This window comes from Emys orbicularis, chromosome 1 (assembly GCF_028017835.1).
Source record: "Emys orbicularis isolate rEmyOrb1 chromosome 1, rEmyOrb1.hap1, whole genome shotgun sequence".
In the NCBI taxonomy this organism is placed as follows: Eukaryota; Metazoa; Chordata; order Testudines; family Emydidae; genus Emys; species Emys orbicularis.
This window is the reverse complement of record NC_088683.1, coordinates 311,539,152-311,566,945: the sequence shown is the minus strand read 5'-3', so window position 1 is coordinate 311,566,945 and position 27,794 is coordinate 311,539,152. Positions and strand designations below refer to the sequence as shown.

At 45.7% G+C, this 27,794-nt stretch overlaps 1 protein-coding gene across 1 annotated transcript in view; it reads right to left on the bottom strand.

Annotated features, from left to right (window-relative positions):
* Positions 1 to 27,794, bottom strand: part of LOC135873002 (histone-lysine N-methyltransferase SETDB2-like) — a 96,299-nt gene that overhangs the window by 62,397 nt on the left and 6,108 nt on the right. The window contains exons 5-13 of the mRNA XM_065397461.1: positions 14,827 to 14,892; positions 12,258 to 12,348; positions 10,995 to 11,558; positions 10,110 to 10,229; positions 8,608 to 8,777; positions 7,922 to 8,150; positions 4,278 to 4,374; positions 3,087 to 3,195; positions 1,896 to 2,230 (exon numbers count right to left, since the gene is read on the bottom strand). Of these exons, the coding sequence (XP_065253533.1) occupies positions 1,896 to 2,230; positions 3,087 to 3,195; positions 4,278 to 4,374; positions 7,922 to 8,150; positions 8,608 to 8,777; positions 10,110 to 10,229; positions 10,995 to 11,558; positions 12,258 to 12,348; positions 14,827 to 14,892 (1,781 nt within the window). The remainder of the gene's footprint in view (positions 1 to 1,895; positions 2,231 to 3,086; positions 3,196 to 4,277; positions 4,375 to 7,921; positions 8,151 to 8,607; positions 8,778 to 10,109; positions 10,230 to 10,994; positions 11,559 to 12,257; positions 12,349 to 14,826; positions 14,893 to 27,794) is intronic.

Sequence of the window (27,794 nt, the reverse complement as noted above, 5' to 3'; positions counted from 1 at the left end):
TGAAGAATGCCACCCAAGGGAAATTTCTGTTGTGCGTCTCTACAAAGACACTCTGTACAAAGAGATTTGGGCAGCAGCTATGCTGTGAAACAAAATAATTGATTTAAAATTAATCAGTAGGATGCTCAGTCTCTGGCTGTAGAATGTTTATATGTTTTTTCCCCCAAAACATTTGTAACATGCTTAAAAAAAGAGAAGAGACATCCCCACTGCCACTCTTTCATCACCCACGTTTAACATGCAGCAGTTTTTGCTATAATTAGGTCACTTCGAGGGAAAGAATATCTCCAGCATTTCTAAAATAACAATTTTGTCTCGAAAAATCACGTTCTTTTGTCAATCTGCACTTAAATAGTTTATGGTGAGATTTTTCTCTCTTCATTTGACACAGGAACAAAAGTCATCACCATCAATAATAAATTAAAGATGCTGCGCTGCCAGATGAGAGAGCAATCTTTGGGAGCACATGCATGAATAAAACAATTCCAAGCGTGTGGAAATTGCCAGGCAGAGGTGAGGCGTGCATACAGTTAGGGAGGGTTGGCAGGATTCTATTTACATAGGTACCAGTAAACATTGATTTCACCTAACACACAGAAATGGACGAAAAAACATCCGTCAATGGCTGCCTCTCTCAATCCGAGTGCCTGCAGGGATCCAGTGTCACTGGCCCCGCGGCCATGCAGGGAGCCGTTTGCAGCTCTGCTGTCACGGCCCGGAGTACAGGAGCTGTTCAGCAGCAGGGAGGCCTCCTTGCAGCCCAGGCCAGGGGTCTTTGCTCTGCCCCAGCAGGACCGCAGCCTGCACCTGTAGGGATCAGGTGTCACTAGCTTTCAGCTGTGCTGGGAGCCCTCTGCAGCTTCGCTGCCATGGTCCCATTCACTCACTCATCCTGCTCCTCGCAGCCCTGACCTGGGGCTGGGCCAGAACCCCAGCATCCCTTGTGCCTGGGCGTCTCAGGCCCTTCACCTGCACAGGAGCCCCCTACAGCCCTGCTATCAGCACTGCACTAACCCCAACCCCCCTTCATTTCTCACAACTGAAAATTAAAATGGTTAAAAATTGAAAAAATGCTTAAATAAAAATTGATAATCAATCATCAAAATTACAAAAAAATAAAGTTCAAATTCTGCCAAGCCCAGTTAGACACACATACAGGTGTGTGCACATGGACGGTCATGTGACAGGTTATCATTGTCTCTGTTCTATATTAAGGAGCATAATTTCAATGTTTGTGCAGATTTTGGCTTGACATACCTATAAATGCCCATGGGAAAAACAAGGCCAGTGCTATGCGTGTGCAGATGAAAGTTTGTAGTACTTATATTGCTGGGAGCATTTTGAAAATTCAATCAATTGAATTAAATCAATTGGCAGAGTTATTGGGTATATACCTGGACAATGTGGATATCTACACAGCACTGCCTAGAACAGCCAGGTCCCCTCTCAGCATGCACTAGGTTGAGTGTGAAACCTGGGAAGGATTCTTTAGTAGACAGTTTTTACATCTGTACAGATCAGGAGTAAGGATGGAAATTTCACACAGCATTATGTAACATATCCCTGAATTGACATAAACGACAGTTTACAACAGCCTCGGAACATGGATGGGGCTGAAAGGAGACCCACAATCTAGTCAAGCATCCAGCCCATGCTCTGATCCAGTGTAGCACCCAGTGGCAAGGCCATTCAACATGCAGCAAGGAAACAGAGAATCCTCATCATCTAGGGCTATTTGATTTCCTGCCCCAAAATAAAAACACACACTGCCCATCCTGGGAAAAGAGAAGAGTAGAATTTTGCAAAACTCATTAATACCTATCATTTGTGCAAATAAGCAATTAAAAAAAAATTTAAGTGATTTAACAGCACACACATTCACCATTTTTACTTACATTAACAAATCGGCCCACATTTCCTTCTTTTGTGGCATCCAATAAATAAATATTGTCTTTATTAGAATTCTTCAGAGGTGTCTCATCACCTTCTGCCTCCTCATTACAAAGAGGATCTTGTTTGGACCTCCTATTTTTTTCCTCTTTGAAGTCATCTCTTTGGAGTAGGCCCATGGACTGTTTCATAACATGTGCATCATCTAGCCTGGCTGATTTACCACCTCTAGCATCTTCTGGGGATGGCCTTTTTTCTTTAGATTTTGCAGTATCTGTGGTGCTTGGCTCAGACTGCATGGCCTCCTCATGTTCTCCTAGCTTTTGCTGCAGGTTGGGTTCTGTCAACAGAAATTTCAAGAGATCAAAAGAACACGTTATTTGTTTGCATCAACTGAAAATGACTCAGCAATGATACTAAGGGTAACATTGCAAACTTAAATGCGTTTGGCTTACTTGACCCTAAATACCCACCCGCTCAATTTCTTGCTTCCCATGTCATTTCCCATAAATGCCTATGCTTCCCCCTCAGTGCCTGGAACAGCCCCCCAAACCTTGTGCATGATCCAGTCTCTCCCCGCACCCCTGTTTCAAATCCTTTCTCAGAACTCACTTCTTCCAGCTGGTATTTTATTGCCAACCTCCACCTGCATGCTGCACAGCATCCCATATTTTAATAAGATGCTAACAAGATGCATATTCAACAGCAAATGTTTCCCAGGATCTTTTACAGCTGTGCCCTGCTTTCTCCCATATCTCCCTGCCCCTCTTTGCTTATTGCTAACCATTGCTGTGTCATGCCTAATAAATAACCCAATTCTGCCCTTCGCCCCCCAAACTTCCACTGGAGGCAGCAAAAGTACAGGATGCTTACCACCTTTCCAGGAGTGCTCAGATCTTACAGGATCAGGCCATTACACTGTAGACTACTCAGGGCAGGGAACTTGTATTTATCTTTAAATTCTGAGTCTTTAAGCACTATCCACATCTATGTGTAATAAGTAATAACCTGAGTGGCTGCTAAGGCTTATTGGTAGGGCACACTAAGTGCTATACAGATAATGCCATTATAGTCAGAGATATGGCATTTGAAGAGGTTTGCACACATTCAAAGATTGTTTTCTACAGTGCAACGGTTTCACCTGACTGGGCACAAGTGTGCTAACCAGTGTAATATTTATAACTCTGCAAACCTACTTTCCTTTCCTTTCTTGGTTCCAGTGGTTAGTTTTGTTTTGGTTGACTGCTGGGGCTGAGAACTATCATCTTCATCTGAGCTGGCATCGTGCACCAGTGTAGCAACTCCCTTAAAAGAAATAAGGTTGTGAGGTACTGTGTTCTATGCATCAAGAGCCAAAGACAACTGGGCTTTAAGGCCCTGGAGTTCAAGTTTCAAATCTACTGTAATCTGTTGTTTTGACTGAGTGAGTTTTAGCAGGCTAAATTCCAAGCCTAGACTTCATAATTCAGAATTATTCAGACAAGCCTCCCAGAACATAGGCCCCAATTCAGCAAAACACTTAAGCATGGGTTTCACTTTAACGCCCACTGATTTCAATAGGATTTAAACACATGCTTAAATACATGCTTAAGTGTTTTGCTGAATCAGGGCCTAAGCTAGCTCTGTATGCGGAGCTAACTGAAATGGACTGGGTCAGCAAAATTCCTCCCCTTTCACTACAAACCAGTGACTAATCATGGGACTTCCAATACTGTCTGTTCCTGGTATGAAGCTCTCATACATGTTGTTTGAATCAGCTGTGAAGCTATCACTCACTGATACTAGCACGGCCAACTCAAGTGCGACCAGCACCTCCTCTTGTGCACATGTCCTGAGCAGATACTTCCTGCCTCTCCGTGTTCGATCATGTGGCAGATCAAATTCTCCAGTCTGTGCCGTAGCAGCAGAGCATAAGACCCTGACCACTAGTGAAGCAAGGGATGCTGCAGCTTTGAGTTTGGCTCCCAACAGTGTTTATCTTTTCCTCTCCTATTTCATTAGTTAGGAGGCACATGGAAGATGTTGCAGTTGCAGGGAGGAGAGATTACAGTTCGAGGGAGGGTTGTTTCCTGGAGACAGTCCTGGGGGCTGCGTACATGTACAAGGAAGAAAAGTGAGGAGGCTGTGGGAGTATTTAGTGCTAGTCTCAGAGACAGCTCAAGGAGCACATACTGTGCACATGTTGGCAGGGAGATGGGGAAAGGGATGAGGCCAGTGCCAGCAGCAGGCAGGGCAGTATTGCAGAAGTCCCATGATAGATGCAAGTAAGAAAGGCTGTTTAAAAAAAAATCTTGCCGTATGTACTGATATAAAGTCATAAATAACTGCCTTCCCACTTCACTGAATATGTATAATTCTGAATACAATCTGTTATTCTGCATTTTTACCAGTTTTAGCCGACGAGTCTGAAGAATAGCAGTTCTGGTTTTAGGCCTAATGGCTGGGCTTCTCAGATTCCTTGGATTATATCCATAGTTCTGAACCCTGCACAGAGATGGGAAAAGGATTTTATGCAAAACTAAAGACCGATAAAAGAACTCTTGCAACACCTATTTCGCTAATATTTTCCAGTTTGTAAAGAACAGACTGCAAAGCCTGCAGTCGATACTCAGTAGAAATCTTGTGGCAGTTTTGCCCCAGCAGAGACTGCAGGTTTTGGCCTCACTGATATTCTTAAAAGGCAGCCCATCATACACTGCTCATGCTTTATTGTTAAAGGAGACCGAGAGTTGCTTGTATATCCCACAGACATTTTAAAAACAAACTGAAGCAGTTCTTCCTTAATGTTCCTGTCAAGAGCCAAATTCTATCTATTCATCCATCTAGGTTCTTGTACCATGCTCATCACTGAACTAAGAGTATCTACATTCAGGGTTCTGGGTTTTCCCTGTTACAGCTGTTAATACCTCAAACTGGAAGGCACAATTTGCAAGGAGAGAGACTGTAAACATACCACTGAAACAAAATCCTACAAAGCCTAAAAGAACCGTAACTCCTTGTGATGGGGTGTTCACCCCACACTTGCCCTGAAAGGGTTAATGCAGACTAAGAAGGGGGCTAATTAACCCAACGGGCCATGGCTGAGAGGAGTCAGGTGGCCAAGTAATCCCCTAACTGAGTGAGGGAGCCCAGCTGAGGAGGAAGGAGCTGGGTTGGGGCTATAAAGGCAGGCTGGAAATTGGCAGCAGAAAGGGGACTGCTGGGAAAGTCTGCAGTCACTCCCTGGGAGAAGGGGAGGTGCGTTTGGGCTGGCCAACCCACAGAGGGAGGAGGCCAGGAAGTTAGAACAGGGCTCAGGGAAAGGCAGTAAGGTCTAGAAGGGAACAGACCTTGGCTGCTGGCTAGAGGGTCCCTGAACTGGAACCCAGAGTAGAAGGTGGGCCCGGGTTCCCCTGCTAGCCACTGAGGGAGAAGCACTACGAGGCAGTGAATGGGACGACTGCCTAGGACTGCTGGCAAGGAAAGACTTTCCAACCCCAGAAGGGGAAACCATTCGTTGACCTGGCCGGAGGGTCAAGTCACGAAGAGGTGGCGCGAGAGAGGGGCCGCAGACTGGCAGACAGAGACAGAGGGATGGCTAGCAACTGCGGGAAGGGGCGCTGACCTGATCAGCTATTCCCCAGAGTAACCAGGAGGAGACGCCATACTAGCAGTGAGTGGAGCAGCCCAGCACGCTCCCTTAACAGGAGGGAAAGGTAGGGAGACAGGATATGACCCTTAGAAATTAAACTTTTTATTCAAAGTCAGCTTTGGTTTAATATTATGAGCCATTTACGTTGCAGTAGCATCTACAGGCATCAGCCAGGATGGAGTTGTATAGTGCTAGTCACCTGTAGGATCATACAGTAAGTGACAGTCCCTGCTCCAGAAATCTTATAATTTAAAAAATTAATATAACCCTATTCCTCATACAGAGGTCATGATTTTTCCTGTGCTACAGATGGAAGCAAACAAATTTTATCCTTTTAGATTTCTTTAAGATTGCGAGACCTATGTTAAGTTCAGAAGCTGAAGAGATACAACATATGCAGCGACACTGGTATGTGGATTACAGTCTATTTGTCCTGTACAACATAACCTGTATTCATGACCCCTATGCCAATCATGTTAACAGTCTCTTGTGATCCCTGGTCTGATGGTTTATTTTTTATTTTTGAAAGATTAAAAAAAAAAAAAAAGGGAGTTTGAATCTTTCTTATTCTAAATACTGGAAATAATCAAGTAAAATCTAGTATAGTGGTGCAGTAAATGTAGCTTAAAAATGGTGTTTCCTGTACCTTTTAATATGTATAATATTAGTAAAATTTGGCTAATCACTGATAACAGTGATTCATTCCAAATTGGATTAGGTTTCAGTGGTGTTGAAAATGCAAGTCTGAATATGGACAATTGGCTTGGTTTATGGAAACAATCGTGTGTCAGCTTTGCTATCAATTTAATAGTTATAGTTTGTGAATACAAATACTATGCATCTGAATCACTTGTGATTTGCTCCAGCCTACCTCACAGACCTTCTCTCTCTACTCCCCTCTCTGACTCTCCACACAGTCTTGACCATGTTACTGCAAAAGCTGCGGGGGTGGAGGGGTGAGGAGGGACATGGTGAGCGGGGTGGTGGAGGAAAGTGACAGGTGGGGTGGTTCTCGCAGCGGGCGGGCGAGGAGGTGAGCGGTAGGAGGGGTGAGGAGGTATGCAGTGGGTGGGTGACCTGGCGAGGGACTGGGTGGGAGGGTGAGGAGGGACAGGGTTTTGTGGGGGGTGTCTCACAACAGGACACCACAAGCGGGGAGAGGGCAGGGCCGGGGTGGAGCAGGGATGGAATGTGTGTGGGGCCGCGGGCAGAAGAGGCAGGGCAAGGAGCTAGCCTCCCTCAGGGGAAGCTTCACCCGCCACCCATGCTGCCAAAGTAACAAATTTACTTTTCAGACAAGCCATTGTTTGTTTTTGGAAATTCTCATTGGCTACTAAGGCTCCCAAGATGAGCTCCCCTCACTGAACACGCTATTGCATCTCCATGAAACTGATTGCAAGATTGGGGACTTATGCCATGGCTACACTACAAAATTAAGTCAACCTAACTTACATCGGCAGTGCGCATCCTCACCGGGAGCACTTGTATCGATTGTACTGTCAGTGTGGGGCATTGTGGGACAGCTCTTGAGAGCCAGTAACAGTTGATGTAAGCAAGGCAGTGTCTACACTGTGTTATGTTGACCTAACTACATTGACCCGGACTCTACACCACTCATGGATGTGGAGTTATTACTTTGGTGGGAGTGAAATTTAAGCACAGACACTTCCATAGTTAGGTCGACGTAAGCTGCCTTGCACTGAACTAACCCTGTAGTGTAGACCAGACCTTAGTCTCTTGCTACAATAATTCAAAATGGTGAGAAGTGAAGGATTGGGGGAAAAGGAGGAGGACAGAACAATTAGTGATTAATTTAAAATACTGCACGGTTGGAGAAAAATATGAAAGTCATTGCTCCCTTTTCAAATTAACATAATGAGCTATAACCATGAAAGCTCAAGTACAAACATGTATTCATTCAGAAGACTAATGCAATTCCTGGAAAATGCCAAGGAAGTTCCAGATGGGTTGGGAATAAAGTTAATTCATAGAAACAATTGTGTCCTGCCTGAAGAAATATCAGAAAAAATAAGTTAAAAAAAATATGAAAAGGGCTGCTCAGTTGAACACACTGAAGCTCCACTGTGGGTATTGCTATGGGATAAGAACGGCCATACTGGGTCAGACCAAAGGCCCATCTAGCCCAGTATCCTGTCTTCTGACAGTGGCCAATGCCAGGTGCCCCAGAGGGAATGAACAAAACAAGTAATCATCCAGTGATGCATCCCCTGGTGTCCACTCCCAGCTTCTGGCAAACAGACTAGGGACACTGTCCCTGCCCATCCTGGCTAATAGCCATTGATGGACCTATCCTCCATGAACTTATCTAGTTCTTTTTTGAATAGTCTATAATAGTAGCATACAGTCTATCTTTACCTTAAATCTGCTACTACAACTTACACAACTGGTTTATATTCATCCTCCGCAGGCTGAGATGAAGTTTCACTGCTCCTGCTAATGCTGTCTTTACCTGTCTGGACAAGTTCTATCTCAGAATCTGAACAAGCAGTGTCCAGTTTTCTCTTTACTGAAAGTGAGCTGGGACTTGTGTCATTCACAGCATCCTTCTTTTCAGCCTCACAATTGACATCTCTCGTTTCCTGAGGCTTGGCTCTGCTCATTAACCTGCCTAGAAGAAAAGCAGAAGGTTTTTAGTTTAGTCCATGTTCACTCTGACCCACCTTGCAGTTATATTTAGCAGGGGCAAGACCACTATTTGTGAGTGTGAAATGCAAACACCATTCATTCAGCGAGGGAGCTGTCCTTGTGGAATCTAGCACAGAACAGACAAGCTTGTGGGGTAAGGGGTAGTACCTTTGAGACAGTAGTCTCAGAAATCTAGCCTTGGAATGGTCCGAGTGCTTGGCTAGCACCACTAAATTACAGTTGTTTTCTAAGCTTTTTTCTATTCTTTGGTGCACACTGAAAAGCAGATTTTATGGACATAGCTGGCCTCTCAACCCAGCATATCCCGCTCACTGCTTGGTTCTTAAAATGCTGCAGTTTGCAGACCTCTAGGAAGGGCTCCACAAAGTGCAGTTTGAGAATGACAGTGCTAGAATCTTTCAGGCATTGTTTTATGTTACCTGAATAAGTGCAAACAAAGGTTCCTTTGTCAATATCGTCTAGACAGCGGACGCCCCAGCCCTTCCGGTCTGTGTTGAACACCTGCAACCGAACTTGGATGCCATGCTGTGCTACTCTGTTCTGACACCTCATTCTGTCACACTTGCACGATAAGTTGCATTCGTAAATTCTGCCAGAAAAAATGAAAAATGAAATAAAAAATATCACTTGTTCATATCTGGCAAAAGCAAATAAAAGAACAGCTCACTGAAAAGACAAAGACACCTGGTTAGAAAAGAATGGGCAAATCACTGCACTTCTAGAGTTTAGCCTTCCCCATCAGAAGGACAAGAGTCCATCAGATTTTCAGGGATGACAGAATTACCAGATAGCAACTGTGAAAAAACGGGACGGGGGTGAGGGGTAATAGGGGCCTATATAAGAAAAAGTCCCAAAAAACGGGACTGTCCCTTTAAAAATGGGACATCTGGTCACCCTAAGGGATGAGTGAGAAATATGTACCATAGTTATATTACCTAAGTGAGCTATGCAGCATAGATTCTGCAGCCTTGACAAGTGATTTAATGAAGCGCCCCCTTTTACCCTTGGAACATATTTAAAAGCGTAAAAAAGCAATCAATCAACCTGGATGGACTTTGTCATGGCAGTCAGGGACTATTGGATTTTTCTGATTTTTAAAATATCCCCAGCTTGTAACATTTTGGGGTGGAGCTGATTGTCAAAACGTTGGAACAACTTCAGTGAGGGCTTTCATTCCATAAGGCCAGCTGTGATCTGGCAACTCCCAGGTTCAATGCCATGTTACCACAGTACATGCACTATGGGTATGCCTACACTGCAATTAAAAACCTGCAGGTAGCCCATGCCATCTGACTCAGGCTCGCAGGACTCAGGCTAAGAGGCTAACTGCAGTGTACATGCTTGAGTTGGAGCCTAGGCTCCAGGCCCCTATGACGTGGGTGGGTCCCAGAGTCCAGGCTCCAGCCTGAACATCTACACTGCAATTGAACAGTCCCTTAGCCCGAGTCAGCTGGCACAAGCCAGCCACAGGTGTCTAACTGCAGTTGTAGACATACCCTAAGTGGGGAGTATGCCTTGTGGACAGAGCACTGGACTGGAACCCAAGAGACCTGGGCTTTATTCCTAGCACTGACACTGGCCTGCTGGTGATGTTGGACAATTCACTTCACCCGTCTGTACCTCAGCTTCTCTGTCTGTAAGGAGATAGTGATCTCCTTTGTAAAGTGCTTTGAGATCTACCATGCTAGTCTTGCAAGCTGAACTGAGTATAAAAAAATAGTTCCTGTAATACAAAACCCATGCTGTGGCTTTCAAAACAAAAGTACTTTTCCCATTTCACCATGATCATTCAATACAATCACTATAACGCCCCCTCCCCATCCCTCCTCAAGATGCTGGCTAACCAAAAGCTGTTTAAGCGTGGCCTGAATACTATAACTGTATGTGGATAAAATACCAGTGTAAACTCTAGGTGTCTTACCCACTGGGGACAGGTCCATCCAGTCTTTTATACCTGTAACCACAAGATGCTCTGTTACTTGGTGAGGCAGAATTTTCACTGCAGCCTTTTGCAGTCAGCTGTAGGCATGCACATTTTGACCTAGAAGGGCAACAGTAAAATGTCATGTGAAAATAAGGATGTGATTAAAGGGACAAAGCGAACTTTAAATCTAGTCAATTTGAAACCTATGTTTTTCTAAGTACTTTCAGCCCCCCCACCCCCTCAAATGTTTTTGGTCTACAATCACATTTTCCTACTTCTTTAAGAATTTTTCTTTTGCCTGTGTCCTGTAGAAGGCCCAAACAACGGGGGAGGGTGGGAACTAACTACACCGGGGGATACAGCGAAACTGACTACACAAAATACTATCTAATACACAAAATAAACAAACTGAACAAAATCTGTACTATCATGGCATCCGTGCCTGCCACTGCTTCGCCATCTCCCTCCCCCCACCAGAAAATGACTAGAGTTCACAACACAGATTGGGGAGCGACAGAAGATAACACTGACTCTGTCACTATTATCTTACACTCTTATAGCCGCAAAGGTTTGTTGTGAACAACGCCTGGCCTGGCTCAGGCCCCACTCCCTACATAACCAGAGAGACTCAACTCCTGTGGAAAAAGAGCCTGCAAGTGGATGAGAGGAGCATGCAATGGATCTCTCCTCCCCACTCTTCTGCACATACAGTAGAGCTAGAGCTTTTCATTTGGACCATCGAAGGCTTTTGTTACCCTGTGTATTATTAGACAAAGTGACTATATCACTAAATGCACACAGTAAATTTGACAGTCTCCCTTCATGTTATTCAGGGCACCTGTACGACTTGGCTTTAGTTACAGGTCAACTTTTTCTACTTACCTATCTGTGCAGCCATCTGTACAGTCACATGAGTCAAGAAACATGCTGGAGAAGTTGTTCAGATAGTACCCACGTGGCCACGAGGCCTTCCTATATTTAAAATAAGGTAATCTTGCACTGTCAACTTCATTACAGAAGGAAATGGGCACAGACTCAGCTCCATTGCTGATATCAAAATCAAATACAAGTGCTTCTCGGTTCAGAGTGTTTCTGCCCAGCTGTACGTATGTGTTGAAAGAAAAGTGATCGACAAATAAGAAGTTGCACTCTGTTTCAAACAGGTAACTCTGCACATCTTGAAAGTTTCTCAGACTCCTCCCACAGGGGGCCTTATAATTCACATCAAGTGACTTTGAAAGTGAGTCTGCTTTTGCATGTCGTCTCTGGAAATGACACAGGATTGGTATTTTAAGAGGGTTTTCCCCCTTGTATGAGTTCAGTGGTCTGTTGGCAAGACATACATTAGAGCAGTCATGATTCTGGTAACATAGCTTTAAAGGTAACTCCCTTGTTTCACTACATACGTCTTCATTCCCCAAGTGTGATTTTTCTTTTGCCTCCATTCTGTTAGAATCACAAAAAAATAAATAATAATTTGAACCGTGCCTTGTGTTACCAATCAAAGATTCAGTTTTTAATTGTTAAAACTTCTTCAGTAGGGGGAGAAAATAACTCTTGGTCCCAATCACGAAGTCCACAGTTTCAATGGATCATTATTTGTATTAAGCTAGTGCCATGAGCTTTCAATGGCAATCAAGGCCTCTTTGCTGGGCACTGTATGAGCCATCTGTTACAGCGTGCTTCTGTCCCAAAAAACTTACACTTTAAATAGACAAGATAGACAAAGGAAATATGATAAACCCCACTTTACAGAACAGCAGCTGAACCATACAGAGTTTAAGTGACTTGCCCAAGGTCCTGCACAGTCTGTGGCAGAGCTGGGAACTGAACTCAAATCTCCTGAGTCCCAGACCAGTACCTTAATTATCCATGGCTTTAACTGCACACCTTCATATACAGCGAAATTGTATCACTCTATCCCTTCTCTAGCTACAGGCAAACACACACCCGCCTGTTGTAACTTGGAGGACATTCAAGTCTTCCACACAGGTCAGATTGAGGCTTCGTTCATAACCACGATTCAAAATTGTGTTTAAACAGTTAATTTTATAGCGTTAATGCCAAAGTCTATTGTGCAAGACAAAGAATATTTAAAAGAACTGGCTATAGTAAACTGAAATGAAATGTAACCTGTATACTCACAAAGGAGAACCTGTTGTATTTTCATTTGATATAGAAGGCTGTAACCTAGGTTTGCTTTTCTGCATCCCATCTTCAGAAGTCACATCGTTTACTTTAAAAATTAAAATACAAAGACTTCAGCAATCCACATTACATTTTTACAATTAAACTTACAAGTCACCACTTTATCAGATACCAAAATACATTAAAGACACTTCACTTTTGTGAATTACACTAGCCCAAAAGAAAGAAACAGAGAGCGTGTGCTAATGAAACAGTTTAACAAAAACAAAGTACAATGGAGAACTTAGATAAACCTTACTAAAGAGAGAATCTCCAGTGGAACAGATTTCAGTGTGCCACCTACAGGACTTTGATAAATTTGAAGAGAAATGGGCTACCATCTCCCCCTTTCCCTCAAGGATCAGAATATTGAACTGCATCTGCCCTAAATCTTCTAAGTTTGATCAAGCTGCAACACTGGAAGTTCATATAGATACTATGCATAAAAAATATACATACACAGAGCGACAGTAGAGATATTGATTTATTAAAAAAACTGACATAAAATATAACCCAGAGATTGCATAGTTTGAGCCACATTGTGAACTGACTCGCATATAATGCAATCCCAGTGTAGCATGTAGAGTTTTATAGGGTACAAATCAGGACACAGTTTGGCCCTTTATTTTTATGTTGGGAGACTGATTGCCTCATCTCAGTAAATGCTTTACTGAAATACTCTTCGGAGCATTTATTCACATACACAAGCTTCTCAATTTATCATCTCCTCTACACCACATGATGCAATACTATATTTTTAAATAGAACTAACTAATGACAGATGAAAAGTATAATGAAATAAAACATCAAATTTAAAGGGATCTTACAAAAGTTTTACTCAAAGGCAAAAAATAAATAACTTCTCTTAATATGCAGTAATTTTAAACCCTGCACACCTGCATCGCCCTCAATTAATACAATAATTTAAACCCTACGAACCTGTGTCATTGATATTGTCAGCACTGGGAATAGGATTGGTTAACTAATGCTTCCTCTTCTAAGGCAAATCACTACATTTTTCTTGAGGCCTTACAGAAATAGTAAAGTATGGGGCAGAGGGTGGGGCGAGGGAGAAGTCTGATATTTATAATTTCTGTTTGACAAATGGTGGGTTTCGACAGGTTGCAGACAGGAAGAGAGAATATTCATCACTTCTACAGAGGTTTAGATTCACCAGTTCATGAACAGACATTCCCCCCAGATCATTAGACTAAAGAGAATTCACATTTTGGACCTAAACCAGGTGAACAACATTCTTTTAATTTAGGTGCTAATACAAGACTGAGGCGATGTCTACACTAGCACTTTTGTTGGTCAGAGGAGTGTTTTTTTCACACCCCTGACCGACAAAAGTTTCACTGACAAAAGCGCCAGTGTGGACAAGCTATGTTGGCATGAGACGCTCTCCCACTGACCTAGTTATCGCTGCTCGTTGGGGGTAGTTTAATTATGCCGACGGGAGAGCAGCTACACGGGAGACTTTACAGTGGCTGTGCTGCTGTAAGGTCTGTCATGTATACATAGCCTGAGATTTGATGCCTCTTGCAGTTTAACATCCTGATCCTGCAACCCTCACTTAACATCAATGGGAAACTTGAGCAACTAGGACAGCGGTTCTCAAACTGTGGGTCGGGACCCCAAAGTGGGTCACGACCCTGATTTAATGGCGTTGCCAGGGTTGGCGTTAGACTTGCTGGGGCCTGGGGCTGAAGCCAAAAGTCCGAGCCCCACCGCCCAGAGCTGAAGCCGAAGCTTGAGGGCTTCAGCCCTGGTTGGTGGTGCTCAGGTTACAGCCCCCACCCACCCGGGGCAGAAGCCCTCAAGTTTCGGCTTCACCCTCCCGCCCCTGGGGGGGTCGGGGCTCAGGCTTCAGCTTTGACCCCCCCCCGCCCAGGGCAGAGGGGCTCAATCTTCGGTTCCCCTTTCCGGGGTCGCGTAGTAAATTTTGTGTCAGAAGCGGGTCGTGGTGCAATGAAGTTTGAGAAACCCTGAAGTAGGATCAGGCCATGAATGAGCTGCTTGTCAGTGCATTAATGTCTGCAGCAAGCTTTTCCCCTTCCTCCTTCCTCTTCTGCTCTTTTAGGAATTACTAACGTGATAAGCCAAAAAAATGTAGTCATTTCCATTATGAATTCCCTGCCCCATTTCCAAAACCCGTTGTTTACTTCCGAAAGAAATAAGCTACTCACATCTATCCCCACATGTTTTATGGCTTGACAAGGAAATACATCAAGAGCTCAACCTTTCTTCTCTCCCTAATTGCTATACCAGAAAACATGATGCTTCTCATTTAAGGTGTCACAGCTTCACTTGAAGGGAACTATACATACATACTACAATTGTGAAAACCAAGGAAAAGAAAAGAAAACACAGTAGGGCCTGATTAGACTAACACTACAGTTGGTCTACGTGCAATAGTAGTTGATTTTTCAGGCTTATTTTATTCAACTTTATGCTCCTGCTGATTAAATCAAGATGATAAAATATTGGAGAGTGTAGAATAAATGGAGTTGAGATGCACACATACCATTTGTCAATGCTAAGAGATTGCTTCCATCAGCTCTATCCACCAGTATCAAAGCTTGGAAGCATTCTGTTTACAAAACAAAAACAGATATATTGTTTCTAAATAACAATGTGTAATTAAAACGAACGATTGACAAATAACAGGAAATTCAGAGCATAAGCCTCCCACAGTAACTTCTATCCCTGCTACACTAGAATCTAAGCACTGCAACACATCCCCTGATAGAGGCCTACATTTGCTACAATAATGTTACAGCTGGTCCTGATAGTTGTAACTCAGAACTGAAAATTCCCTGGACTTTGGGGAATTTGTGGAGGTTTTTTTTTCTGATGGGTATTTCAGAAATCTCCATCCCCATAATACATTTTAGTATAGTTTAATGTCTTTACACCCTCTCTCCTAACCATCTTCTTGCTGAGAAGGGCTGGATGCTGTTTCTGCCAAAGCCAATTAACACCATTTTCAAATTAGCTAGAATGTTTATTAAAGAGCAAGGACAATGCAAGGAAGCAAGAGAGAAAGTCAGTCTCAAACTCCAGTTTGCCATATAGTAACTTATTGTACTACCACTACACCAGTAGTTAAATGGCAGTAAAAGCTTGCATTGATATTTCATGATGATACCATAACAGGGACTTTATAGATCAGCAGCGTGAGAATTAAAGTCTTATCTCACATTTTTATTGCATCAGCACAGGAGTTTAAGTTTACTTGTACAACACTGTGCTGCTGTAATATTGCATAATACCGATGCTGAGGGCTTGTATACATGAAAGTTGCACCACTTTAGCAATACTAGTATCATTTAAGCAGAACAATCCTCCTAGCATGGAACACAGTTATACCAGTATAAAGGCGCTTTCTGTTAGTACAGCTATTCTCATAGAAGGGGAATAAGCTATACTAGTAGTATAACTGCCATCTACACTAGGAGTTGTACTGGTATAACTATTTTGGTAAAAAACGTACACTCCTAACCAAAATGTTAAACCCATACAAACACTGTGCGTAGACCAGGCCTAAGGAATCTCTGAAGATTTGCATCGAAATTAGTTTCACCTCTTAATGCCATCAAAGCGATCTTGTAATGGACTCCCCAAGTTCTTCCATTATAAAGTTTTTCCTAGTGAAATCTAAAGTTAAAATGGAGTCTCCAAAGTTAACAAAGACTCTCAGGAGATCATAATTACAATGTGAACCCATTCAATTAACTGGGGAATTCAGCTTCTAGTGCAAAACATGCTGAAGAGAAATGAATACACAAGGCTCCGGAGTTATTTCTCATGCATGAACATCTCAGCTCCGGATACATAAAAAGCCATGCTGAGGATTAGTTGTTGGCAAATTACATTAATAAAAGCAGAAAAACAGGTTTTCAAGCGAGCTTGTCAAAACGCATATTAATCAAACTAAGCACTCTGGAGGCAGCAAGGAATTTTTTGCTGATCATGCCTCCCTTCTCATTTACTCGTTCAGGTCTGGATTTAGGTCTGGGGCTCTCCACCTAATGGGGATGCTTTTGCACGCAGACTCAAGTACTGGACCATGTACATGCTCATGCATGCTCCCCACACCATGCCGAAATGTCCACATTATGCTGTGCTGGACATGGGTGAAACGCAGTGTAAACGTATACACCCATGTCCACACGGCTGCTGCTGTTAGGCGACGTTAGCGCTACCACTTCAGGGATGGTGTCCCAGGGTTCTGTGCAGACAGGGAAACGCTCTAGGAACCAGTTTGCTGTGTGTTGTCTATACCATCTCCCACACAGTTGCCAATGGCAGTTCCTGATCACGTCGCTCCTCATTGTTATTCCTGATGAGTTGGGTGGAAGACTTGGAGCAACGGAATGGTGATCTGGTTCTGCTCCTGCTCCTTATTGCGAGACAAACATTTATGCAGTGGAGTAGGTGATCAGTGAAATGCTCAATGGAATTTGAGCAGAACTTTGACATGTTGAAGGTGACTGACCCTGAGGGTCAATGACAATTCATTCAGCTCACATGATACAGATATGGTAAATGCCAGTATTGCCACCGTATGCCCTTGGGTGGACTGTCGCTTCTGGTGAAGAAGAACCAGCAAAGTGTGGTGGGATCACATCGTTTCGGAAAACAGAGATGGCCAGCAGTGGCTTCAGAACTTCCCAACGAGGAAACAGACCTTCATGGAGCCATTTGAGGAGCATGCACCAAACCTCCAATGCCAGAACACTTGATTCAGGGAAGCCATTCTGGTGTAGAAGAGGGTGGCTTTTACCCTGTGGAAGCTGGCAACACCAGATAGCCATAGGTCCATTGCAAATCACTTTGGGGTTGGAAAGTCCACTGTCAGGGTTGTGGTTGTGCAGGTCTGTGAGGCAAGTAACACTGTGAGCTACCCATGGGTGGGTGCCATAAGAAAAGTTCCAGAAATAACAAGATTTCCAAGGATGGAGTTTCCAAACTGTGCAGGGGCCATCAATGACACCCATATCCCAATACTTTGCCCACCACAAGGGGTGAGTATGTGAAGCAAAAAGGTTACTATTAACTCATTCTGCAAAGCTTCGTGAACCTCAGAGACAGATTCATGAATACAAACTTGGGGAACACAGGAAGAAGGGCATGTATTTGGTAGACTCAAATCCTATGGGTATAGCCTACGCACCCATCTGGATGTCAATGTGGCAAATGCCGTTGCGTGCCACCCACTGTATAGCTTTTGTGAGGGTGAAGGGGATTGCTTCCGTCCCGAGTGGGCACAGGACAAGTCTGGTTTACAAGCTCTGCACAGGCAGCTGGATCCCATGCATGAGCACACTGGCCCTGGTTCCCAGCAGTCAAAGGAAATCAGGGGATGCCATATTTGCACATATCTTGCACAGGGGAAGATGAAGAACTGGCACAGTGTGGTGGGATCACACGGGGAGGCAGAGGATGACATCTGTTTCTTTGAAAGGACACCCTCATACCCTATGCAGCTGTGGGACAAACACGTGAGGTAACACTGGTAACATACTTGTAGGGCTACATAACTTTGTGAGCTTTTTCCCCCTAGTGCCTGTCATTTGTTTCTCTCAAACAGCCACCAGGGGCTTTTCTTGCAGCCACAGCCTCCTGGGTGGTGATAGGGGGAGAGCAGCAACCCCTCCTACGGGGCCACCAGCAGTGGTTGGGCCCTGCCTTCCTCTGAAGCCACAAACGCCCAAGGAGCAGGCAGCTGGTGTGAGTTCCCCACATTCCCCAGGGCGGTGGGGCTCTGGCTTCTGGCTGGGGTGGTGAGCGGCAGGTTCCGGCCATGGGGCTTCGGGCTCCGGCCCCAGCCATGCTGCAGCGGGTGCCAGCCCTGGGCTCACCACCCCTGGCCCTTGCTGTATCCCTACCCACCTCCCCATCCAGGGCTTAATTTGTCCCCTAGCTTGCAGGGGACGAGTAAATTTGCTGTGAAAAGTGATATTTGTATGTTTGTTAATATCACTTTTCACTGCCTCCTAGCTAGCTAGAATGTCTGCTTCTGTGAAAAGTGATATTAACAAATGTACAAATATTACTTTTCACAGCAGCAGACTTACCAGCTAGCAAGTCTAAAAAAAGGCAACCTAAAAGCAAAGGAAACAAACAACAAAAGACAAGAACATGCAAAGCACCTTATTTGTGTTTCTATTCTGTGTAGGTCCAGTAAAGAACACAGACAACTGTACATTATTTTTATTATTGAGTTTGCAAAAAAAAAAAAAAAAAAAACCCTTTATAAATAAATTACAATGATTTGGACATGGATATGTGCATATTTATTTGTTTTTCCTAAAGTTAAATAAGTATTTTAGGAAAAATTGTCAGAGCAGCCACCAGCAAGAGTTGGTGGCCACACTCTGAGGCCACCAAAATATTTGTGAGAACCCCATTTTAGCCGCTCATTCCTGTGACACTGCACACATTAATGATAATTATAACAGGGCACCTCCACCTCACCTTAGGGTTGGGTCTGTGCTGTGCTATGGCCAAGTTGTAATGCAGTCATTGTAAAATGTTTTTCACTAGTCACACTTGTTTACAAATTTCTGTTATCCAGAGCACTCAATCTCTGTTAATGACCCTATCAATATTTGCAAGGCATGGGGGGAGGAGGAGTGGAGTATGCAGCCATTCTCTTAATAATAAATAATTAATGGAGATCTCCCATCTCCTAGAACTGGAAGGGACCTTGAAAGGTCATCGAGTCCAGCCCCCTGCCTTCACTAGCAGGACCAAGTACTGATTTTGCCCCAGATCCCCAAGTGGCCCCCTCAAGGATTGAACTCACAACCCTGGGTTTAGCAGGCCAATGCTCAAACCACTGAGCTATCCCTCCCCCTCTTCTTTTAATTGTTTGCTATTAGTGGTGCCAATGAGGGCAACTGGTCAAGGTTTTGGGGGAGAAGGGAGGGGCCATTTATGGACAGGGTAGTGGCAGATACTGTCATTGCTGTATTGTTACTGGAATTTTGATTTCTGCATGTGAACTAAGCCATATGTTGTTTATCTAGAGTTCTACTGTGTTGTAAACCACTAGTGCTTTCTGTAAGCACATAACACTCACTGCACTTTCCCCATCCCTCCTGAGTATCCTTGGGACTTGGGATATTTCTGAACCTCGGTAGGTCGTGTGGTTTGGGACAGACCGAAAAGTATTTGCAATATCATGGCAACAGAGAGTAATACGTCATTCAATTTCATGTGCTGTGAATTGTGGGGCCCAATCCCGAACCTGAAAACATCTTCTGTTGATTATATTTAAGAGAGAGGGGCCACATGCAAGCCAAGGAAACGATAACAGTTATTAAAAAGTACTATGTGGAACGTGTAATTAAAATATTTAAAAAAAGAAAGGTCAGCTAACAATCTTTAAAACATTAAAGGAATGAATTTGTGAGCACTGACTAAACGTTGCAATCTCTGCACCCTTCTCCTTGCTCTCCTCCCAACAAGGGGGAAATGATGGGAAAATCTCTCTTGGGGAAAACAGGAGAGGTCTCCTGCATGGGCTTTGGAGTGGGCACTTGGTGGGGCTCTACGACTCCCATAGGCTCACCGTCCAGGAGAACAAGAGGTCTCCCTAAAAAGGGTTTTGAGCGAGGGTGAGGTCCCAGGAGTCCTGCAGGCTCTCTACCCAATCACTCAGGGGGGTCCTTAAAAGAGGATCCTCCAGCTGCAACCAGAGGAAGAGGTGGTGGCGATAGCTGGAGGTTCAGTGGCTCCAGCAGCAGGCAATCCCAAACTCATTTGGCCACCAGTTCAAAGAGCCTCTCCATTAGGGAATGCTCCCATTCCCTATGAAGTGCCTCCAGTTGTAGGAACTGGCTCATCAATGTCTCTTCCTGCTGAAGAGCCCAATACTCCTGTGCTCTGAGGAATTCAAACTGTTCCTGGTTCCTCCTGTCCATCTCTATGAGTAGCTCTTCCCCCGGTCCTTCTCTGTCTGCCTCTACCATCTCTGGCTTACTGCTCCTACACTCCTGATGGTATGGCTTACCTCTTGGGAGCCAAAGGTCCTGCCAAGTAGAAGAAAAGGGCAGCATTATAAATTGTTTCTTCTTTTGGAAGAAGCCAAGAAATCCCACCCCATAACACAACTTTGCTGTAAAAGGCTACAATTTTGATACTTTTCAGGGTTTCAGAAATGCAACTGTTAGACTATCCAGGATTGTCAGACGACTTTTGCAGCCCATGAGGAAGGAACAGAGGCTAACAATGCTAAGAAAAATGTACTAATGTTTTATATACAAAATGTTCACAGTGGCTCATGGGGCTGGAGGGATGAGGAGGGGGCAGTTCCTTCCAGGGGCTATGTTATCAGTTTGCAATTTCTTCTTTAAAGGATGGCTAACATCTGGAGAACACAGCAGTTTTCAAGGTACCAAAATTGAAAACAGAAATGGCTTTCCAGTCCTCTGGAGGAGATCGGGCAACCAGTGCCATAGAGATCTTTCTGCTACTGATCCCCCCCGACCCCCCACATAATGGAGGGAGTTGGTCAGCTATGAAGGTGGACCAAGCAGATTTGCAATGCCATTGAACCTCAAGACCCAGCTGGAGCTGCATCAGAAATTTGCTGAAATACGCTTTCAGGACTGGGAAGCAATTCATCTGGGAATTGACGCTAGTCTCAGCTAGCGTACAGGATTTCTGTGCAGAGAGGCAAACCACAAACATCCCCCACCTGCCTCAGCCTTACCAGATAATCCTGCCCTGTGTCTGTCAGGAACCAGGGCCTGCAGCAGAGCCAATCTCCAGGCAACCTAATGAACACAGCTGGCCTGTAGTTAGGCTGCCTGACTGGCCTGATTGGTTGGAAAAATCAGCAGACTGGCTCTTAAGCAGCAGCAGTTTGGTAGCTGCCAAAAGCATTTGCCCACAGCTGTGATAGTTCCTATGCCTACTTGTTTCCAGCCCTGATCCTGCCTTGGACCCAGCCATGCCTCACTCTAGATAACCAGGTCCTGACCCTCAGCTCTGATTCCTGACCTCTGACCTTCGGCTTCTGGCTCCAGCTCAGACCCTGAGCTCAAATCCCTGACCACCAACTCCTGCTCTAACCACTAGGCCTGACTCCTGTCACCACTAGGCATGACCACCCACGTCCCAGCCATTGACAGTTTCAGCAGCCCCAGCACAAACACTAAGGGAACTAGAGTTGATATGGTGAGCATGGATTCTACAAAGGCCAATCTCTCGCCAACAAACAGCAGGAGCCCTACAGACCTTGCAGGCCAAAGCTGTCACCCTCCAGGTGCAGAATGCAGTCCTGCAAGCCCAAGCTGCACCACTGTCAGCTCCACCCCGCCCCATCCCTCAACAAGCCCAAGCTCCTACTTCTGCTACTCTCACAGTTGTACCCCACTGACCAAGCCTGAGTGGTACTGATTGTTAGCCTGGTAACTGGGGAGGCCCTGCCTTGGGCGTCTCTACTGCTGGAAAAAAATCAAGCTTGCTTCTGGGACAATTTAAGGACTTCATTCAAGTTATGGCAGTGATCTTCGCTGACCCAAATTCCAAGCGTACGGCCAAAACCGTGCTTCAAGTGCTATGAGAGGGGTGCTGGCCAGTTGCTATATATACACACAGCAGAGTTCTAGAACTGGATAGTAGACCTCAAGTGGAAAAAGGCTATTACCTCTCGGCCTAAATGACAATATTAATGTCGTGTTATCATTTCTGGCTTGGCCTAAAGGATGAACTGGCATATGTAGACTCCCCCTCTGGCCTAGATGCCTTAGTCAACCTATGCATCAAGATCAACAACTGCCTGACTGAACTCCACCAAGAAAAAAGGTAGTCCTCCTGGCTCCCACCAGTCCTGCCCCGTCCCCCCCATCACTAGTCCTCGCTCCACTGCCCGAACCCATGCAAGTCAATCAGGCCTGGCTACAGAATTGATGCCAGGCCTCAGGCCTATACTGCACACTTTGCATCAGGGTCCAATCTACACCTTGGTTGAGAAACACCAAACCCCAACCTTGACAGGAGGCCCCAGGCTGGGTAGGTGCCCTTCCCATCTCCCAGCAGCCTACATCAACTTTCATACGCCGGTACCCTGGTGATGGCCAATCCAACTCCCTCTCCAGCTCCAGCACCCCGAGATGCCTGGTATCAACCAAGAGGCACTGGTGGACTTGGGTGCCTCAGGCAATTTCACAGACCTGGAGTTCACCTGACCACACAGTATCCTCACCCAGTACAAAGACCTGAGTTAGTGGAGTCCACAGACGGGTCACCCCTTTCATCTGAACTAATCACCCACCAGACAGCTCCCTTAGAGGTAACTACCCTTTGAGGCCACCAAGAAATTCTCCGGTTTGGACGGATTTGTGCACCACATTCATCAGCTGTCCTTGACATCCCCTGTCCCATCACCCACGACCTTCGCGTCCACTGGCAGTCAGGCACAGTATGCTTTGATTTTCCATCTTGCCGACAAACTTGTTTCACGAGAGACGATCTGGGACCAGCAACCCTTTGTGGCACACTTGGTCGTCCAAGGAATTCAGAGATGCAAAGGGAGGATTCAGAAGCAACCCCAGCAACCCCCACCACGTCCCAAATGACTCCATGGATTCCTGTTAAATATCCACACTTTGCCAACACGTTTGACAAAAAGAAATCTGACATCTTACCCCTCCCTTGGAGTCACGACTGCCCAGCTGGGAGCAGAGTATCCCTTCAGATGCATTTACGTGCACTACGAACCCAAACTACAGGCACTCTGGGCCTATCTTGAGGAAAACCTGCAGAAGAGGTTCATTTGTATCTCCACATCCCTGGAGCTTCTGTGTGGCAAAGAAAGATGGCTCCCTCCAGCCTTGTGTGCACTGCTGAGCTCTGAACAAGATTACAGTCTGAAACCAGTATCCCTTTACCACTTATTAACAAGCTGCTCAAAAGACTCTGCTTCACCAAGGGGTCTTCACAAAGTTGGACCTCTGTGGAACTTAGAACTTGGTGAGGATCCTGGAAGGAGACAAATGGAAGAGCGCCTTCTGTATCAGGGATGGCTACTTGGAATATTTGGTCATACCATTTGGGTAATGCAAAGCCCCTGTGACCTTCCACCATTTCATACATGACATCTTTACAGATTGCTGGACCAATTTATTGTCAATTACTTGAATGACATCCTCATTTTCTCTGAAAGTCAGGACCTCCACAATCATCATGCACACACTGTCTTGGAGAGATTCTGCCAAAAACACCTCTATACAAAGCTTGAGAAATGTGAGTTCGATAAGGACACAGTGGAATTCTTGGGATATATCATCTCACCATGGACCCACAGACGGGGCAGCAATATCTGACCGGGCTGTGCCCAAGGATATATGCAGGATCCAGTGATCTCTGGGGTTCGCCAATTTCGACAGACCATCTATTAAAGGATTCTCTAGCCTGACTGCACCTTTAAGAGTCCTCCTACAAGTAGCAGCCTTGTTCGCCTGGTCCACGAAGGCTCAGTAGGAGCCTTTTGATCGACTGAAGACGGCATTCACCTCAATACCAATCATGATTCACCCAGATCTCACTAAATCATTTAGGATTGAGGCCGACACCGTAGTTGCAGTATTAACTCAACATGCAGGCCCCCGCAATCTACTCTATCCCTGTGCCTTTTACTCTCAGAAACTAATGCTGTTGGGGGAAAATTACCATCTTTGGGACACGGAGCTACTGGCTATTAAGGCAGCTTTCAAGGAGTGGCACCACCTCTAGAAGGAGCCCGATTCCCATGGACCACAAAAACCTGGAGTATCTATGGACTGCTAGACACCTTAACCAACACCAAATCCACTGGTCCCTCTTTTTCACTCACTTCAGCTTTGCTGTGACCTATCGCCCAGGGAAGAGAAAAGGGAAGGCTGTTGCCCTATCCCATAAAGATGAATATCTCAAACGTTGTGAAGAGCCCTCTGCCACCATGCTCAAGGTGTCCAACTTCGTTAATGGGACAATCAACAACAGTCCAATGTCTTCCATCCGCTCCCTTCTCCTTGATGACCTGTTCATAATCCAGATCCGCCAGGCTCTGAACAATGTGGATACGCGACGCAACTCAGGGATCAGACTACAGAATAGCCTCCTTTGTCGCAAGGGTTGTATCTGTGTTCCGGCGGAACAACCTAGGCTTCAGTTATTGAAACTATGCCATGATTCCCTGAGGGAGGGTGAATTTTGGCCAGTTCAAGACCTGGAATCTGGTCTTGAGGAGCTTCTGGTGGCCAGGCCTACAAGATTACATCAAGGACTATCTAAAGTCCTGCGATCTCTGTGCCCATACCAAAACCCCACAATCAACCCCCCTAGGTCTCCTCCAGCCTCTTCCCTTACCTCTACAGCCATGGTCTACTATATATCAATGGACTTCATCATAGAACTGTCATGCTCCTAGGGACACTAAGCAATCCTGGTTGTCGTCAACCTCCTAACAAAGATGGGATGCTTCATCAGCTCTTCCTGGGAGATGGCTTCCGCTATCATGGGGTACTGATGGGCATTGTATTGGGCTGGGGTCCCCAGTTCATTTCCTGATTCTGGTGGGAATTTCTCAGACTCTTTGGCATCGAGCCCATCACATCCTCCGCCTATCACTCGCAGACTAATGGGCAGAGAGTCAATCAAATCCTGGAGCAATATCTTTGCTGCTTTTGAGTTGCCACCAAGATGTCTGGCTTTCCCTGCTACGCTGTGCCGACTCTGCATATAACAATGCAGTCCACACCTCAATCCAAAGTAGCCCACTTTGCAAACTATGGCTTTCACCCTCACTTCCACGCAGACTGACCTGTGAGCTCCCCAGTACCAGCCGCTGCAGATTTAGCTTCCCACCTACACCAGGTGCACCAGGAGCTCAAGGAATACTTGCAGTCCCTCCAAGGAAGTTTATAAACATCATGCACACCAAGACTACCAGGCTGCCCCCCAATCTGGCCACAGGCGCCCACATGTGGCTCTCTGCCCAGAACCTTAAATTGAGCTGCCCATCCACCAAACTAAACTACCAATACCTGGGCCCCTTCAAGATTATAGAACAGGTAAAGCCAGTGGCTTTCAGGTTACAGCATCCCAAGTCCTTGAGATCAATCCCATCTTTCGTATCTCACTTTTAAAGCCCTGCACTGATGACCCATACCCAAACTGCTCCAACATGCCAGCGCCACGCATAACAGTCTGCGGACAGGAGGAGTGCTTGATTCATAAAATCCTCAACTCTTGGCGAGTTAGGGAAAGGCTCCAGTACCTGGTGGACTAGGAATGCCACTGTCTGGAGGAGCCATACTGGGAACTGGTAGAGAACATCCACACTCCAGACCTATTGCAAGAGTTCCATCAGAAGTTCCCCAAGAAACCAGGCCCCAAGCAGGCACCCTGGGGGTGGGGGTCAGGGGATACTGTCAGGAAGCAGGACCTGCAGGAGAGCCAGTCTCTGGATAACCTAATGAGCCCAGCAGGCCTGTAGTAGGCTACCTGATTGGCTACATCACCTGACTGGTGGGACGAGTCAGCAGACTGGCTCTTAAACCCAGAAGCAGCAGCTCAATGGCTGCTCAAAGTATTCACCCACAGTTGCAACAGCTCCTGTGCATACCTGTTCCCAGCCTGCTCCTGCCTGGATCCAGCCCTGCTTCAGCCTTCGATGCAGCCTTAGCTCACTCCAGGAAACCTGGTCCTGACTCTCAGCTCCGATTCCTGACTTCAGCTCTGACCCTTGGCTCTGATTTCTGACTACAAACTCCTGCTCTAACCACGAGGCATGACTGCCAATGTTGAAGTCACTGACAATGATGAACTGGACATGGGGGGAAAAAAGAGCCACACTGCAACTTTGTTTCCCTGTGGTTTCAGGTAACCACCACAAGGTCTCCACTGCAAAGGAACACCGCACCGTGTTTATCCCAAACCAGACTTGATTCTTCTTTCCCCCATTTCCCCTGGCTTGTGCACCACGGCTCAAAGCAGGGAGTGGTCAGACACCAGGAACGTGGGTGGTAAAAATGTTGTAATCTTCCACGGGAAAAAGGACTCCTGTGAGTAACTTTTCCCCAAATAACCAAAGCATTCTATAACTGTGTTCTGTTCTCTTCCCTAGCCCAGACCTAACCCCGCTGTCCCTCAACATCACCCACACCATCCCCGTTCTGTGCCAGTCCCATTTGTAAGGGGACGGTAAGATGGGGGGGGGGGGTGGGGGGGCAGGGAAGTGTGTAATCTTCTAAGCGACGAAAGACAGCTGTCACTAACTTTAGACAAACAACTAAGTTTTCTACAACTGTCCCATCTCCAACTGGGAGCTTTCTAACTTGCCCCTTCCTTTCCCCTGCACCAGGTGTCTCTGGGACCACTGCTGCCAGACTGCTGGCTGAGAAATGCACAATGATTTTTCGTTAATAATCTGTTTGTAAGACACTGCTTTAGCTAAATGCATAATTGTTGATTGGAAATCAATAAAAGCATTGACTTATAGCAGTGTCTTTCGGGGCGGGGGCATTTTGAGGTGGAGCAGAGCAGGGGCTGGATGGAGGTCGGCGGAGTTGAAGGAATCTGGTAAGAGGACAGGGTGTTTGAAGAGCACTGCAGTTCAAATTCAGAGACACAGCAATGCATGGCATATTATCCAGGGAGGAAACGTCAGTGCACAAGTACTGCAAATGCCCTGAATTTTAAAATCAGGAGTACAGCACCAGAGCAAGAGGGGATATTGGCGAGGAGGGAGTGTATGGGGGTCCACTATAACTTACCGGCCTTCAGTTCTGGTTCCTGCCACAGCTTGGGGTCCTCCTCAGTTTCGTCAGGGGAGAGGCTTTCCTTAACCAGCTCCTCTAGGTAGCGGTGGAGAATCACATACTCCTTGTCCTCTGGGGCTTCCAGGTATCCTCTACAGTCCCTGCTGCCTCCTCACCCTGGCCCGCATTGGCCTCCTGTCGGACATTGAGGCTGGGGGACTTGAGGAAGGGAGCATGAGCCACTTCAGACTTTGTACTGGGAGCCCTCAACAGCACCCTGTTCTGACCATCATAGAAGGGGCATGTACGACGAGCCTTCCTAGAGCGACTGTTGGAGTCTTTTGCTTTTCTGTCCAGGACCCTCAAGTGCTTGATGTGTTCCCAGTACGAGGACAGAGTCCCCTGAACTCCAGCCTACATGAAATTTCTTGGTACAGATATTTGTTCCTGCCACTCCAGGCAAATAGTAGAGGACATTGTACTCCAAGCACACATTGATTGGCACATGAATGTGGCTGGTGGGTCAGGCGGCTGCTCTTGGAGCAGGATTCACATTCACCTATATTGAGCTAAAGAGTGCAGGGGAAAGTTGTTTTGATGTAGTCAGTGCAGCTTGCTACTACTCGTGAAAATGGGGAGAGGGGGAGAGACGGGGGGGAGGACAGACAGACGACACAGAGACCTTTATAGATTCGGTAAGGAGGGTGAGGAAGAAACAAGTTCAGTGCATTGTGGG